At 41.5% G+C, this 17,904-nt stretch overlaps 1 protein-coding gene across 2 annotated transcripts in view; it reads right to left on the bottom strand.

The window, feature by feature from the left end:
- Nucleotides 1-17,904, bottom strand: part of LOC107192258 (RNA-binding protein fusilli) — a 33,233-nt gene that overhangs the window by 8,585 nt on the left and 6,744 nt on the right. Inside the window, exons 2-10 of one of the 2 annotated variants that reach the window (XM_015581474.1) lie at nt 12,734-12,928; nt 11,657-11,885; nt 8,376-8,465; nt 6,278-6,332; nt 6,078-6,188; nt 5,371-5,641; nt 5,066-5,281; nt 4,732-4,959; nt 4,433-4,634 (exon numbers count right to left, since the gene is read on the bottom strand). In XM_015581474.1, the coding sequence (XP_015436960.1) occupies nt 4,433-4,634; nt 4,732-4,959; nt 5,066-5,281; nt 5,371-5,641; nt 6,078-6,188; nt 6,278-6,332; nt 8,376-8,465; nt 11,657-11,885; nt 12,734-12,928 (1,597 nt within the window). Of the gene's footprint in view, nt 1-3,794; nt 4,635-4,731; nt 4,960-5,065; nt 5,282-5,370; nt 5,642-6,077; nt 6,189-6,277; nt 6,333-8,375; nt 8,466-11,656; nt 11,886-12,733; nt 12,929-17,904 lie in introns of those variants that run through there. The other variant, XM_015581472.1, reaches the window with a different exon arrangement.

Genomic DNA, 17,904 nt, shown 5'->3' with positions numbered 1-17,904 from the left:
GAAGTCCTCGATCCTCGATAGTTTACTGATGATCCATTTTCCATGGATATTTCATGGCTGATGATCGAGGTTGCCACGTGGACTTCTTGACGCCCTCGAGCGATACATTTATCTTACGTTCGAAGACTCACCAGGATGCGCCCCCACGGAGGCGACATGAAACGAGGGGGACCGAATGGTCGAGCCCCCCAACAACGGATCCACGTTTCGCATCGCCTCCGCTAATATCTAGTTTCTAGGGTGTCTATATTAATATGCTAGGCTGAAGCCGACTCAGGAAGCACAATCCCGATGTGAACGTAATATCGGCGGGCAATATACCCAATCCTCGAGTTACAGCTGCAAGATCGGGCTGCGAAGTATCCCCGGGCCATCGACGCGCGCGCTCCGCCATTTTGTACGTCGAGACAGTGTTTTGAAAGAACCGAGAAACCGGCAAAAGGAAAATCGCGATTCACCGTAAATCTATCTGTTACAGAATGAGAACGTTAGAATAGTGGAACATTGTTCACAAATTTGTAATTGGATTTCAAGCCCACCGAGAGCCCCGGTCACTTCGCGCCGTCATTTTTTAACAAAACAGGACTAGGGTATACACCAAGGTACTACTACTTCGTCCCTATGTGATACGCTACCGAATCCTGTCAAACAGAGGGGAAAGGCTTGTGTGCGAGATTGTACAGGATCACGCGTAATAGTACGAGAAGATTATTACAGGACATATCCGGTGTGGATATGAGGAGATAAGAGTGGGTGAGCAGATGAGAGGAAGAGCCATTTGGGAGTCGAGAAAACGGGACGATTTAACATTACAACGAATATATTAGGGTCGTTGCACGTGAAACGGTGTTTTCGTTCAATCCACGAGGTTTTTTGTTAACCGCTTCTTATGTAAGCTATTTTGTTACTGTTTCCTTAACGACGAGTGATTTCTAACCGAACCGGTGAAAGTTACTCTGGCCTAATGACCAGGAACTGCCTCGATAAATCAGAGCACTGATGGTGCAAAAGCCAAAAGTGTTCAACGAGTCATAAATAACCGATCTAACCTAATTCTTAGGCGCTACAGGCCCTTAAGTATAACGTTTCTACGATACTTATGCAAGGCCATGTTTGATTGCCCGAAAGCGACGTTCCATACACGCTAGCCCTGATACTTATACACGCTGGAAAAAGTGGGAGGGTACAGGAGAGAAACAAAATTAACGCGTTATGAAATCGTCTGCCGGTCACGAACGATTATAGGTAACGAAAAAAGATCAATACAGGTACTTGTATGCACGTCCCTCCACAAAACCACCGACATACATGCAAACCAGTCATTTCTATACCCGTGGACTTTGGACTTTCCCGAAGGCAATAACGATCGTCGTGCGTTTCTTCGGTCACACTCGTGTCCCCGTTATTGCTGCACGTATATATGTATATATACATATACGTGTGTATATGTATGTGTATATATATATAATATAAAAAAAAGGAATGAAGCACGTGGCAAGAAGAAATTGTATGATCACCGATAGCACTTCGCGCTACCAATGCGGTAACACCAACAGATCGAGCGTACAAACGAAACTGTGTGTAAACAGGGCGTTCAAGAAATAGATTACTTGATAGAAGATGTGTGTCTTCGACGTCCTCGCGAAAGGCACCGTAGTTTCCAATGTGGACGCCATTTTCTCAACAGACACTTGTTTTCGATGGAACAGATTTTCTGTTAACTTTGATCTATTTCACCATTTTCGGAAGACCTAAAGAGAACTACTTCCTAAATTAAGAAGATTATCCACTAAATTAGGAGGACTATCCACTAAATTAAGAGGACTACCACCTAAATTAAGAGGGATACCCCCTAAATTAAGAGGGCTACAGCCCCTAAATTAAGAAGACCATCCCCTAAATCGCCCTGTACACACAGTCGGAAGGTTGAAAGGCCAAACGATCGCGAGATCGTAAAAGCTCTTCGCGGTTATGGGCAGTGTATGGTGGACGTTTGCATGGACGAACTTTCAACGAGGTTACACACCCGTACTCTCAAATGTTGGCCCCTCGACCTGCCTCTTCTCCAGTTGCACATCGACCACGTGAAAGGGGCTGGATGGATGAATATTAATCACCGCCATACCGTATTTGGGGGATGATGACGTTTTGAGAATCCAACGATGACGATGAAAATTTGAATTTCGTACACAAGTAATTCGAGAACGATGCTACGAATTTTCTACATATTTGATCTTAAAATCGGAGCCGAGTTTGCAAGGTCTGAACCATCATCCTAAACGTTTTATCGTTACGTCAAACCCCTCGTACACATATCCAAGTGGTGATAGTGTTTTGTGCTCTACCCGTCGAATATTCATGAAAGACATTATTAATATGTTAGCATGTAGATTATGGTGTTTTTTCCAATTTTGGGTACGACTATTCGTCGTAAATTTATTTCGAATTACGCTACTTTAGGAATATGGTGGGTCTTAGAGATGGATCTGTGAAGTTGGTCGTGGGTTCCTGAAAGCATCTAGCTTCCAGTAGCCGAACTTATAAATCGATTAAGGCTCCCGTTACTGTATGTTCTCGAATATATGCGTAAAATAGATGCCGCGTAATAGACGGAGAGAAGCTACCCCCTCCGTGTGGATTGGAGCATAAAAACTCGATAACATTGTGGATGGAATGTCCATTGCTTATTCGCTAATAAAAATATTTCTAGCAAAATATACAAATCATTCTTATATATATATATTTATATATAATATGTTTTCGCGTCTTAGATACTTTGTATAATATATATATTTATATAGAATTCAGTAGTATATATGTACATATTCATATAAATCACGAAATCTCCGAAAGAAAAAAAAAAGAGAAGAAAGAAACCTAAATTAAAAGAGACCTTGCTCGAGTTTAAGGCACTTGTTTGTTGCTCGACGAGAAGGAAAAAGAAGATATAACAATTTCTCTATTAAAAGGCGTTACACGATCGTCGAAAAACCTTGGAATAACGATTACGTAAAAAAACTGTAACAACGTAAAACGCACTAAGTACTGCTGCTCGATAATAAGTATCAAAATGGGAAAACTAGTATGAAAAGACCGACTGTATGCAACACGAGTATGTACCGCGTGACCTCATCACGCGAAACGTGTTCTTACTCAGCAAATGTTCCAACAGAATTTCTCTGTCCAATGATATATCATTTTCAACGAAACTATTCCGGTCAAATGGACTCCAACCCCAATGCACAAAGTCGATTCTATACTTCAACGTTGCCTACTGTCAATGGAAATCTCACACTGAAACATCTAGACACGAATGGTCATTACAAAAAAAAAGTACCAAGTACACGCAAGTATAATAGAATCGCTTCAGCTGAGAAAGTCAGATGGAACATCGTGCATACACCGAGTCTAAGGTGAAGAAGGTTCAAGGACAAAAGACATCCAAATAATAGTATGCGGAATGTTTGCAGATAACTACTACGAATAGAATTATGTAGTATATATACCGGTGTACACACTTGTAGACAGGTGAATCATACGTTGTACCAATACAACAACAACCCTCTCTCTCTCTCACAGAGTGACGAAGCACAGAGTGTCTAATTAGCCTGAGACTTCAAACAGACATTTCCGAGAAACGTGTCCCCGTGAGAAGAATCTAAAGATAATACGATGTTCAGGTCGGTTGTCGTAACACGCAACACCGTGGAAAAAATATGCATAAACATGCGTTAAAATGAGAGAAGCATCGTGGTCAATCGATCTAATCCGTTTGTGACCTATCGATCCGTTTTCTAGATCTGGGGGTAAAATTGAGCAGGATAAGGCAAGCCTGGCGCGGCAGCCGGAGTCTGGGCGAACGCGGTCGCCGGTGTGTGCCACGTGGCGCGTTTCGCGACAGCGCCTGGTCCGTCTGGAGGGAACGCAGATTCCCAGGTTCGTTTCAATCCCATAATCGCGGCTGGATTGATGGGAGCTTGAACGAGAGGAGCGAGAAGACTGTGAGGCGTTGGAGCCCTTAGAATCGGAATTCTCGAGGGCATATTGAAGAGCAGAAACGGGGCGGGACCCGGTGGTTGAGCGTGGAGAGCGGCTGCGGCTAGTGGAGGAGACATCGCGTAAGCGGGAATCTGATGCTGAGGATTCGGCCCGGGTAGGGCCAGTGTTTTCGAGATCGACGAGGTCGGAGAGGCGGGAGTGGTAGAGGTGGGCGGTGGATTCGAGGCCAGGGCCATCAGCCAAAAGTCCTGGTTACGGATCGCCTGCGCCTGGGCCTGGGCCTGGGCTTGAGCCTGCGCCTGTGCTTGCGCCTGAGCCTGTACTAACGCGTGAATGTCCCAGAGGGGAGGCTGCGCCGACGGTACCGGGACCGGTACCGGCGTCGGCGGCGGTGGATGTGTCAATGTGGTGGGGGTTTGTGTGGTCAACGTACCGGGTGATAGCAGAGCCTTGGTCGACGGCGGTGTTACCGCACCTGTCAATACCAGATTCATATCGTCCCCGCTGCACTGAAAGACTTCGATGTACCGTTGCTTCTTCCCGTAGATCATGTACCGGTGATGCCGTTGGGAGGCGCACGCAAACGCAGAACTCTCGCTGTCCATCTGAATGAACGCTTCGCCGGACGGCTGGCCCTGAACGAAGGAGAATTCACGTGGTTTTTTCCTGTGTACTTTTGCGATTTATGAGTAGATGATTGAGAAGAAGTGGGAGGGGGGTGTGTACACTTACTTGAGCGTTATAAACCATATGAACACCTTGGTAGACAATATTCTTAGAATGCTCCCCCATGAACTCAAGAATGTGCTCCACGAGTGCCTCGTACGGAAGGCCACGCAACCGTACGCAATCCTTACGCGTACCAGATGTGATTATATGCTGGGGAAGTATCGCGGAAAGCTGCGGAATGGGTGGTGTTGGAAGTACGACCTGTTTCGGGTCGATCGCCCTGTTCAAGACCTACCAAGTCACAAAATCGATACATGCAAATGTACACGGTTATTTTCACTACGGTCCTACATCGACCATTCTTCTGTACCCGCATGGTCTTTAATCCAGCACGCACCTGTTGCACCTCGGCGATGGTACTTCGAAAAAGTTCGATGTACCGGCTACCAATACAATCTCTGTGCTTGCTCAAAGCCTTCACGGCGTCCTCCTCTTTTGCAAAAAGAACGAAAGCGTCTCCCGTTGCCCTGCCATCTGGTTTCTTCACGAACAGAACACCGTCCTCCCCGTCCAACACGTGGCAGGGCTTCTGCCCCGACAAAAAGAAGTCCAACTGTGAACAAAAATCCGATATGAATAAAATGAAGACACAAAATCTGTTGAGAAATACACAGTAGGATTTTTTGCAGTTTCGGTGCTCACCACTTGCTTAGCGACACAGTCGTACGGCAGGCCTCGCATTCTAACAATTACTTGAGCTCCTCTTGACAAAAATGCATGAGCCTCGCCACTTGTTCCGCCGGCAACACCGACAAAGTCCTCGCCAGAGGCCTTGTAAACTTCGATATACCGTCCTCCCATGTGATGTTTGTGTCTCTTTAGTGCCATATCTCTGTGTTCTTTATTAACAAATCGTACCAAAGCTTCTCCGTTTCGTCTTCCCATAGGACTCAAACACAGAGCTACACCACCCCTGTAATGCAAATAATATTTTTTTTAATCAAATTGCAAGAGAGTACAATGGAGCATTTTATGGTTCTTAAACATCAGACATTTGAAAGAAGTTGCAATTACGTATGTTACCACCACAACGATCACAAAATTCGTTGGTAAAGTTACAGGACAAGATCCATGACCCCAGATAGTACTTATCATTGCATAAGACATAAACAAGCAAATGTTTTTAAAAGTTGTTTACTACCTTGTCCAAAGGTAAACACAACCACCTTATTAAACTTTGCACATTCATTCAGCATGGTTTGACACATTATTAGCGACACAAACATACTGATGCAGCAGATGTAGATGTTTACCTTTTTTAAATGCATCCGAGTGGCTTGGACACAAATACACACATTACAATCAGTCTTAGGTAATTTCTAAAGTGTGAATAGAAGAACTTCACTTACTTGGCAACATTTAAGCCGCGAAAAAATTTTGCTATATCCTGGTCTGATGATTGCCAAGGAAGACCACGTGCTCTTACTACACAGCCATTGTCCACTTCTTCATCTTTTGAGCTATAAAAAGCAAAAGAAGTATTACTAAATCACTCAAACCTTGGCAGACTCATTCTAGGAACCTAACTAAGGAAACAACAATAACTCACCATATGCCAGGTTCTAAAATAATGTTAACTACTTCAGGAGTTTGGAAGACGTGACCTAAAATAATATCATAAATAATTATTATGATTGCATTGATAATTAAATTGCGCAATTAATACATTTATTTTTACAGTATCCATTTATATTATTATAAATGTCAGAGAAGAAACTTTAATTTAGTATGTCAGAAATATTTTTCATATACGTATGTATATAAGTTTTCAATCAAATTTCAAAAACAATCGGTATCGTGAACGACGACGCATTCCTTACGAATTATATTTTTTATATATCCTGTTGTAAACTGTCCGTACTTCATTAAAAACTTATATCCATCAGTAGTACTTCTGACAGGTGAAGCAAGGTGACAGGTGTACATATGTACTATGTGTAACCTCGCTTCCTCTGACTCAACATACGTCTGCTGTATGTGCGGCAACATGGATTTGTAGTGTCAAGAGAAAGTTAACAAGCTTCCTACATCAACAACCATGAATCGATCAGATCATCTCTTGTTGGATCTGAAGTTTCACACGATTCTTTTCGTGATTTTTTCTCTATACGAATCTCAATTCTCCCGCGAAAAATGTAACCGTCGTTCCGGTGCCTCTGGACTCTAACGCTTAGGAGTTTGCTGTGTAACCGAATACCAATGGTTTGTCTCTAATTTCTCGTGGCTTAGCGAAATGCGCTCGAATTTGCCAACTCAATGCAACGTGTCAGCACACCTTTCCTAGGATTGTCACGTTTCGTTTTCTTCCGATCGAAACACGTTACATACATATACGTATATACATATACACATACATATAGTTATGAGACCGTTCAAGTTTTGTGAGTTCTTCAACGATTGTTCGACCGAACATTAAATAGACCAACCGTTTCGAAAACGTTATTACACATATTTAAATTCTTTGGACTGACTTGTAATTTAAAATCAAACCGATTACCGGTTGAGCACCGCTGTGATAAGGAGTATATTATAACTACCACTGCTTATAACATTACACAGCTTGACCCGCGCGCTCATAAACCATGAACACGCAGAAAGGGACCGTGCACACGGGCCCGCGAGACAGACAACCATTCACCCTCTCTTTCTCCGTTCTCTTATTCTGACATTTTGTCTCCTCCGTGTTCGCTCTAGCTCGCCTTTCTTTACTCGCGTGCGTATATGTATACGAAAGATTCGTATCATTGCCCGAACGAAAATGGTTTCGTGCGAAAACTTTCGATTGTAGCGAGCTTGAACACGAAGAGAACAAAAATACGAGGATCACGGTTAATATTATCGGCATGCAAACGGAACGACGAATCTTTATTTCACTGAAACTTCCACATTTTTGAGCGATGGCAGCACATATGTATTTAACGGTTTCTACTCGAATAGACCTGTTTTGAATTTTATGTTCCCGGGAAGACTTTGCGACGGGTATATTAATCTTTCGCTGTTTTATGATAACTGTAAAATAGAATACGAATGACAGCGGAATAAGTAGCGACACTATTTTAAAGACGTATATATAAGTAACTGTACCCGGACTTATTATTTTTATTAATGAACCGTCAATGTAGCTTAAATTAAATCAAATTTTTACTCCTAGAGAATATTATCGTGATTCGATGTGAAAATCCGGGAACAGCCTGTACAGAGAGAACTGTTGCTTCTACGAAAAATATTGCCTTGAAAGTCACGTGACCTTGCGTATTATGGCTGAAAAAGGAAAGATTCATAGTCTGGCCACGTGCCGGTTGAAACGAACCTCGGAACAGGATTGGAACAACTTCCAAGTCCACATCAATATACTTCACTGTTAAGCGTGTAATAGGGATTCGAAACGATCACGATTAGAGTCCGAATTGCGTTTAATGAAATACTGATTGTAACCCAGCGGAAAGGTTATGATCAAAGTGAATCGCGGTGCTTCGATCCACACAGAAATATAAAGACTATCTTTTTCTTTCGCCAGACACAAATTACAAAAGACTATCTCTTATCGGCCGAAAGAGCAGATTAGATATAAATTTTTTGTTCTTTTTCTCTTATTACTCATTGCAGCCACGAAGGAAATTCGTGACATCTGTCAAGGCATAACTTACCATCTTTGATCATCCTTTGTATCACGCTAATCATGTCCTGTATTTCTTTCACGTGATAATCGTTCTCGGTGTCCGACGATAAACCGAAATCTGATCGTCGATAGTCAAGGATAAATTTCTGTTCGTGATCGATTGTCGGATACGGGGTAAAAGAATAAAAAGAAATGCGACTGGGACTTTCACAATCAGTGCCATTTACATAAGAGATGTGCCGAGAGATATCGAATGAGTCTAAACATTATCAAGACTTATTATCAGCCTGAAATCAATTTGAAATCAGTTGCAGTCAATTTAATACAAACTTTTTATCGTTGTAAAACTAAGCCCAAGACGGGAAGCATCACAAGTACATATTCATAGTTTTCAGAACGAATAAAAATCATTTCCATGTTCAAATTAATCGTAAGCCAAATTCGTTAAATACAGAGCAATTATTATTAAAGGAATGTTCGATTCGTGTGTCCAGAATGGAACAGCTGAAAACGCCAAGAAATCGAACGAACTCGTTACGCGCATAATTATCCGTATATCTCGTTTGGTTGTCAAGCTGTTACCAATATCTCTACCAAGTTGACCTTTAAACCATATTCCGCGGATGATAAGACCGCGCGTTGCCCACTCGGTGGGACTTTCTTAAGTCACTCGACTGATATTGGTGTCGCGTACATTTCGATTTCGTCCGGATTCTCTCCTACGTTATCCCCTCTGTTATCAAGAAAACTTCGAAACAATTGTACATTTATCGGCCGGACATAATAGTGGCCATGATATATTTCGAGTAAAGAAGAGACATCTATGTAGTGTCCCCCATGCATTATTCATGGTTTGTTTACAATGACCGCGGAGACTTCAACAAGGATGAAACGCCTAAGAAATTGAGGATATCGCATCCCACACCGTTATGCCACTTCCGGGTCATCTACGTATTTTAACATATTTTACGAGGAATACACATGTAGAATTGAAGAAATTTAATGTTCGTTGATTTTCAAGCCAGAAGAACCCCTTAACCTTAAATCGAAATTTCGACGCGACACTAATCATAAGATTCGAGACTTACAGCTGTAATCCGTGACCTTTTGCAAAATTCAGGATCCCAATTATAGTCGAGATAAGTTTACCAAAAGTACGTACACGCGCACACACACACACACCACGATTCACACGACCGAATGCCTCAACGGTAATATAATAATCCGTGACCTTTTGCAAAATTCAGGATCCCAATTATAGTCGAGATAAGTTTACCAAAAGTACATACACGCGCGCACACACACACACCACGATTCACACGACCGAATGCCTCAACGGTAATATAACTTCTTCACGCAACGCACCCGACATCGATCGATATTTGTGCGAGGACTGTATCACGGCGCGGCCACAGGTGGTTTTGTTTTATTAACGGCAGATACGCGGGGCGACAAACACACGCGCTTAACCGGGAGCATAGAAAATCAAGCGATTATAATACCGTATCCTCGACACGAACTTAATGCCGTGGTTGGATTATATCCACGGACAGGTAGCCCATTTGCATTTTCTACCGGACCGTTTCCCCTTTTCGAGTGAATCTCACCTACGATTCCCCTACACCTTTCATGCAAATGCGAAAGAATGTAAAAGGAACACAGAGAGACTGTGTGTATACACAGATGCAAAACAAATATTCCCCTCTTCCTTCAAAGGAAACTGCAGAGACGTCTACATATAGACATTTTCTTTGAGTCACTACTTCCTAAACTTTATAACCACTTATTTGTATTTATTTCGAAATATTGACAAGATTGAAAACTTGCTTGTAGTCGATGGAACCCAGCCTTGTGCGCCCAATAAGGTCTAAGATGAAGTCGTTCCTGACCTGTTGATATTCGACACTCGCGTGCTGTTCGGAACCCTACTCAGTTTTACCCGCGTCATTCAATTACAGTTAGACCGTGCAGTTCAAACGTATAAGAATAAGTATTTCTATGTATTCTTCTTGAATTTAATATATTATTTACGTTATTATTTATAAATGGATTCTTCAAGACCTTGAACTCGCGACAGCCGTGTCGGTTAAGAGACATATTTATGTAAGGATGTACGAAATCTTTGCGCGGTAATGCACACACACGCACGAATGACTGGGTACGATGATAACACACGACAAGGCGAAAAAAAAGAGAGGAACAAGCCATGATGCATCGGAACTTCGCGAGGAAAGAAATTTCCATCTCGAGTCTTTCTTTTTTGAATGCATTTCTCGATCAACACAGATCATCTTATAAAATATGGCATTTTCCATAGGAGAACACGAAACAAAATAAAACTGGTCCAGACCACAGGATCCTTGGATACGTATGTGTGTATACATGTTGGGAATAAGGAAAAACATACCTCAGAGAATCGTGTGTTTGTTGTAATGCGTTTCCAAACACGACCAGATTTCAGGATACTTGTTGTCGAAAGGAACGGGAATAATTGCACACTCTCACTGACTCATCAGTCTACTTTCCAGAAATAAAAAAAATCGTTTCGAAAACTCACACGATGCGAATAGGAAATGCGTAGAGAGCCCGTACCGTGCACACGACCGTTAAGAGCGTAATTACGACGATATAACGCACACCCTCGGCTCTGCTGCAGACTGACTTTGCACCAGCAGCGGCCCAGACGTCGTCGGGTTCGTCGAATATGTACGTTGGGGATTCGACTTCTGTCGCGCCGCCTAACGGCCGCACGCCTTGGAATTCTCGATTCTCGTGCGGAGCATAGCGTCGTCGTCGCCGCCTTAAGGCGATCGCGTGGTGCTATCAAAAACCGAAGCTTCGACTTTGATCCACCGAGAGGCATTACGTGACGGATACAAGCGAAACAAATATTTAATTTGGCCACGGGCTGGCAACCAAACGACGTGTATTCACGATATTCAAAACTTGTACGGCGGTTCTTTTTTGCTTTGTATTTTTACGAACGTGGAAAAACGGGGGGCCCCTTCATGTGCGTTCCTCCCACTCTACGTATGAACTGTGGTCTGTTCATAGAGGGCACACGCGGTGGGTAATATGCGGTGTATTTATTGGACATTGGGTGAGTGGGGTTGAGAGATGTAACGGAGATCAAATGGGGAAATATCAGGGATAAATAGAAAAAAACAGAGGTATAAGGATAAAAATAATCGACTGTTCGGAAATTAATGATCACAGATAACAGATATTCTTTGCTTGTAAGGGAACACAATGGAACTCTGTAGAGAGACGTATTGACTCTCTTTAATGCGATTTTGAAAAAAAGGATACATTCCAACATCTCCTGTATTCCAAAGGTCGAGAGCTCCCCGTGTGTGGAATAACAGGCGACGAATTCCTTGCGGAGATCGTGAAAGAGGTTGTACGGTTCCGGCAACTCGATGTCTTTGTTACAAGCCTCCGGGTGCAGACATTGTCTCAACGGCGCCTGTCCGTCTACGACGAAACGCGGCGCGGTACCGGACGTCACACAGGACATCGACGACCACCATGCCTCGAACTTTCGTTAAAAAGAAATTTCTTTACACGTTACTGCTCGAGTCCTCTGTACTTAACCCTTTGAGTGTGGAGTACAATGGAAACTGAATGCTTATCGTGAACGTTCACTCTCCACTGTGGACGTTATCCATTTATCGCATACATGACTGCGTGCAAAGCAAAATAAAGTGGGGTAGATGTCTCAATTATACTACTACCTTAACACTGTAGGGTAAATTCATTTAATCGTTTTCCGTACATATTGTTTAATCTAAAAAAAAAATAATAGTTTTATAGATTAAATATGAAAAATTAATTAATAATTCGTTCAAATCTGCGAGCAATCTCAATAGTCCCTATAACTGTCGTCTCAAAAATCAAAGTAATTCGTATATACGTTTTTAACGCTCAACTTGCACTTTCATTTTTCAACATTAATTTGTAAATACCATGTATGTACGTACATGTATTTCTTTGTTTTGTATATAAATCGGAGTCCCAATTTAATAATAAAATTCGTCGTATACAATTCTCTATACGTTATATTTTTATTAGGTATAATAAATAAAATGGCAGTAATTGGGACATATACCCTAAATATCGAAATTTTATGCAGTGAAATATTATCCGATGACGACATTTTTTACATGCGGCCACGGTACACAAAGGGTTAAGGAAAGCAACGTTTTCGCATTTTCGAGACTCTCATATGGAATACCTGAATTTATGAACGCTTATCTCGGTTTTTATACGATAACAGCTACTAGTCCCTTATCGGTTCTTACCGAGTATAAACACATTCAAAGAACAATTAGTTTGAATACATCGAATACTCGTTTGTAAAGGTCGAGAAATAATGGGGCCGATTACCTGCTCGATGGCCTGTTCCAGGGGAATCCCGTGTTCCCGTACGGTTTTTTCAGTTAACGTCGGAGCATGAGTCAGTGCCGCCTCGCTGATCACTCCGCTACTTCCGGCAACCGCCGGATTGTCGCTACCGGTTCCAGGCGTACAGCTCTCGTCCATTACCATCGGTCGTACAATGTACTGTTGCCTTCCCAGCACCTGCAATTGTCGACAGACGATTAAAAAAAAAAATGCTTTCCTTGATCTTCAACTCTTAAACTCTTCGTAACTAATTATACAGGCTGTTAAACATTGTGTGGAACCCATTTCAATGATAAACAATGTCTATCCAATGGAATATGTACTTGTTCACACGTAACTTTTTTCATTGAACACTCTTGTATTCTGTCTACCGTCCAGGTGGATCATAAATATTATGAAACAGCCTGTACTGAATACTTGGGTGTTATCAATTCAAGTGACAACGCGAATCCATTGAGTGGATCTGTAACGATGCCCGCGCCGTAATTAAAGCGACACGTTACGTGGCCCCTGTAACCCTGCAACGTGTCACCGTGGCCCCTCCAAGCCAATTTGGTTGCGCGCGTACAGGGGTGAAGCGAACAGAACAAAACTACCGGGCGCACGATGGTCCAAAATCGTTTGTTGGTAGCTCCAGTCGTCGAAAACAAATTTTTGTTATCTTCTAAAAGAAACTCACATCAACTTATTTACTATGGAAGATTTATTTCATGCATTATCTTTAAACCCCTCCGTATCGTCAATCTCAATGAAAAAAAAAGAAAAAAATTCTGTAACAGTTCAGACTTTCATGAAGATGTAAAATTGATAAAGATTTTTGTTCATTTCTTCACTTCGATTGAAATAAAAATATAACAAGTTTCGTACCTTTCGATTTGCCCCTCAAGCTATTAAATAATCGTACGGAGCAGCTAAAATTTGTATTCTCGACCACCTGTGGGGCAGGGGCCTCGTTCCTCGTGAGCCACAGGACATTTCACAAAAACTTACAGGTTTCCTCTGACGTAACCGCGAGAAATTACATCGGTGTGCTGGCACAAACCGTGCACTGACAAACTTTCCACTCTTTTTCGTCCTTTCTTACATAAGTATAGACAGACCCGGGACGTAAATCACCTCGTCATCAAGATATGATAATAATTGTGCACAGTGCGTTGCACGCACACACACGATCCTGATGGCTATGTGAAAAGAATTTAACGATCGTATGTTGATCGACTGGGTCTATGGATTAATCCTTGTCCACTATTCAAATAAGTGTTAGACAGGAATTCGTTGGGCAACGCCTGGGCTAATATGAGTTACGAAAATGTGTAACTTTTACCTGGACAGCAACAGACACAAATTGTTCATGTAAGTAGTCAAAAAATTCTGATTTTTGTTAAAACTTCGTAGGTCAGTAGGGGACCTCGATACAAACATCGGGCAATTTTTCGTTTTTGCTGATATTGGGTGAAACCACTCTTTAAATTTTCCTGTGTCTTGAAAACTGTAGTAGATATCAAAAACTGTTGCTAAAAAAGTTAATGGCTTTCCATGGTCTATACAACTGTGTAACAAAATTGTTCAAAATTTATTTGTTTATTTATTAATTTAAAAAACAGATTCTTAAACATTTTATCATACAGGTTTAAAGAGCATAAAAAGTCATTAGATTTGTATTCTAAGTGTTTTTACTATAGTTTTCAAGATATACAGGAATATAGGAAAAGTTTTCACTCTGAAGAACCGAACAGCAGCAAAAAAGAAAAATTACCCGATGCTTCTATTGAAGTCCCCTACAAACCTGCGGAGTTTAAGAAGAAATCGTAATTTTCAGAGCCAAATTGAGTTCGAAGACTGCAATTAATTTCATTTCTAAGAAGGTATCGATTCGGTAGTTCACAGTAGTAATCTCAGAAATCATAATCCTCTTTGGATACTGCCACTTTGTAAATAGATTCGTCTAGTTGAAGATTATGCAATTATGTTCTTCAGAGTTTAAGCTTCTCGTTTCACAGAAGAAGATTAAAAAGCACTTAGGAAACAATGCTTGGTTTGTTGATGCAGCGAATGGACGTGTCTAGCACGCTTAATCGTACGCTATTCGCAGCGTGTATGACGTTTAATTTCAAGATATAAAATGATTTTTTAATATTTCGCTTTTAAGTAAATAATGAAATTGTGAATGAACAATCGACGAGACGATCAATGGTTTATCCCGATCTGCTTCGATCCCAGTCACAGCCAAATTAGCGCACACATTCTCGCACCGATCGTTTCCCGTTCTGCTTACGTAAAACCTTTACCGTAACGCACTATAATATTATCTAAATGAGTCTAAATATAGCATACAGCGTCTACATAATTACACCTGTGAATCATTAATTACAATTCGGACCGTTTCGATTAATCATGCGTATCGCGTGAAATGAACCGACGGTCGAAATTAAATCGACCCAAAGGCAACAACTTCTGTCAACCTCTGTATACAATTTTCGTAGGAATTAAAGAGTGATATTACTGAAAGTATAATATGGTGACTTCCTCAAGATATAATAGCACTCTGCAACCATAATCAATCGAAACTATTCCTTTCTGAGCACTGAAGAGGCCCAATTCCTAGGTTTATTTTTACCAAAAACAAGATCCAAAGACAACTAAAATAAGAATTCAATCCGTGTTTGTTAGATCGCGATAGAAACGAGCATTATCGCAATAGCTCGTTATTATATTTATCAATAATTTCAGATTACTACCATGTCACGTAAACATGTACCGACGATAATGGGGGTCCCTTCCACCGCTCGACCGATTTCTTCGTTTCCGGACACGGTTCTCCGCAATATATGAAGACTCATCGCACGAGTGACGCGTGTGTGTACTATATAATCGCGATAATCGGAATCTGTGCCGTATAATACGTAAATAAGGTGCACGTGGATGTCGCGAAGCGACTACTACCGATAGAGACTAGCGAAGCCGTGCAAGAAAACTTAATAAGCAGGTTCTTTGACGCGGGGTTAACGGATCAAGGTAGAGTCTCGGTACAAGAGAGTGTCACCGTGTTTGCAACCATATGGGAGGGGGGGGGTTTGAATTATCTTTGCCGACGTGTCGATAAAGCCTCGCGGTGTCATTCGCGCGATACGGCTACACATATTACGTAAAAGTTAATTATCTATCTGATAATTAAAATCGGGATGCAATTCGCTACAATATTTCGATCTTATTATAATATTAGTATTTCAGTCTGTTTCCGTCAGGCATTACTATGGTACCACACAAAAATACCACGCAGCTTAGCGATGTCCGACATTGTTGCGTGCAACGGAACCGTTGTCCCTCCATTATTTTTACTGGCGCCCCCCCCCAACCCCCTTCTCTGAGGGTATTACACCGTCCCGATCCTCCGGAGAAACGATTTACGACACGGAGAAATAATACCGATCCTGAGGGTTGTCCTCGAAACCCAGGTAAACGATCCTGGTTGTATACCTGTCCGCAAGCGGCTCACCTGAAAATTCGACCCGACCGAGGTGGCCGTAATGAGGGCCCGTAAAGTGTTTTACAGGATACTCCGAAACAAGTAGGAGCACGGTAAAACCGATCCCTGGAGCCATAAATTTTTGCGCTCGATGCCCCGTCTAATACAGGTGCCAGAATTTATTACAAATCATGATATTAGAAGCTTAAATCAAATCCCGATTTTTGTATATTTTTTACATTAACTCCTTAACTTCCAGTGGTGCAACAATCATTTAAAAAATGCGTCATATTCTGTCGCAGGTTATTGTTTAACTTTTGTCAGAAAGGATCCGTGGTTTTACTGATGAGCAGTAGATCTCAACATTTCCAGTTGAAAAATTCAAGTATTCCCACGAAAAATAAATAGAAAATTAAAAATAAATGAATTGGTTTCATATTGATATTTTTGACTTAAAAATAACAAGATATATATGTCAGTCTCATAACTTTAAAATAACGATTCAAGGATCTCGGCCTTAAAGGGTTAATCCAATCTGCTGACTCTTGAACTTTATGTTAAGTTCTTAACCAGTTCATTAGTATGTATCTCTAGTTTGTTATCATGTGCTGTTGCAAATTTTTTTATATTTTCTTTTACATATTTCATTCTTGGGTCTTTATGGAGTTTCCCCGACAAAGAAGACGATGGAAACGTGGAACGTTAATACTAGCATGATTTTTTGTCTATACCCACGAAGAGAGTGACGTTCAACGCGTTTGTCCCGTTTGGAAATTTATGCGGTTCGCGGATATAATTCTTCCGGATTGATCGATAAAAAGCCGCAACGACAAAGAAGTAACGGAAGAATAATAATAATAAAGACGTGTCGTCACATCGGTATTAAAGTGTTGCCAAGCATTGAATGTCGTCGTCGTTGTCGGCCGTAGACGAGTCCTCAGCGCCGTAAAACAGCGACAGCGAACTCATAAATTGCAAATTGGAGTCGGATACGAGACAACCAATGACCAGAAGAGAACATTCGCTCGTCGTTCGGGAGGGGGCTGAACGGAGGGAGGTCAAAGGTCGTGCGTTACGTCTCGTATTTACTGGGAACTCGCTTGCCCCTCGTGGAGAACGACGACGAATCGGAGCGTGGAAAACATGGCGGATTTTTCATGCCTGGGCTTCTTTTTACAAATTTTATATGCCTATCTAACAGAATTGATTTAACTTATTTTAGATCATTTAGATAATACCACTGGACTTCTCTTAGGATTCCCATATGTGTGAAGTTTATCACATAGGGGAATTAATGCAATGTTCACCATTTTTACATGTACAAACTAGTCTTAAATCCATTCAATTGTTCGTAGATAGTGATTCTTTCTCGCTCAATTCTTACCGAACGGTTCCAGAGTTACAAGGTTTTCGCACCTTTGACTTGCTCTCCTCTAAAGTGTGAAAAGTGTGACTTAATACATTCTGACTCTACGGTCCAGAAATAGAAATTGTAGAAAAGTTTCGATACCTAATTGGTGTTTCAGAAGTCTGTGAACGCACGTGTGAGTCACTGTATCTCTATTTCCAAGTGTACGTGTAATCTTTGAATACTAAAAAGTTAGATCGAAAATATAGAAAATGAGATAACTAGAGCGTCCCCCAGACCTTTTCATTGCTCACGTTGGAAACCTATGTTCTAGCTCCT

Source organism: Dufourea novaeangliae, unplaced genomic scaffold, assembly GCF_001272555.1.
Source record: "Dufourea novaeangliae isolate 0120121106 unplaced genomic scaffold, ASM127255v1 scaffold299, whole genome shotgun sequence".
Classification (NCBI taxonomy): Eukaryota; Metazoa; Arthropoda; class Insecta; order Hymenoptera; family Halictidae; genus Dufourea; species Dufourea novaeangliae.
This window is presented reverse-complemented; position numbering and strand designations above follow the sequence as displayed.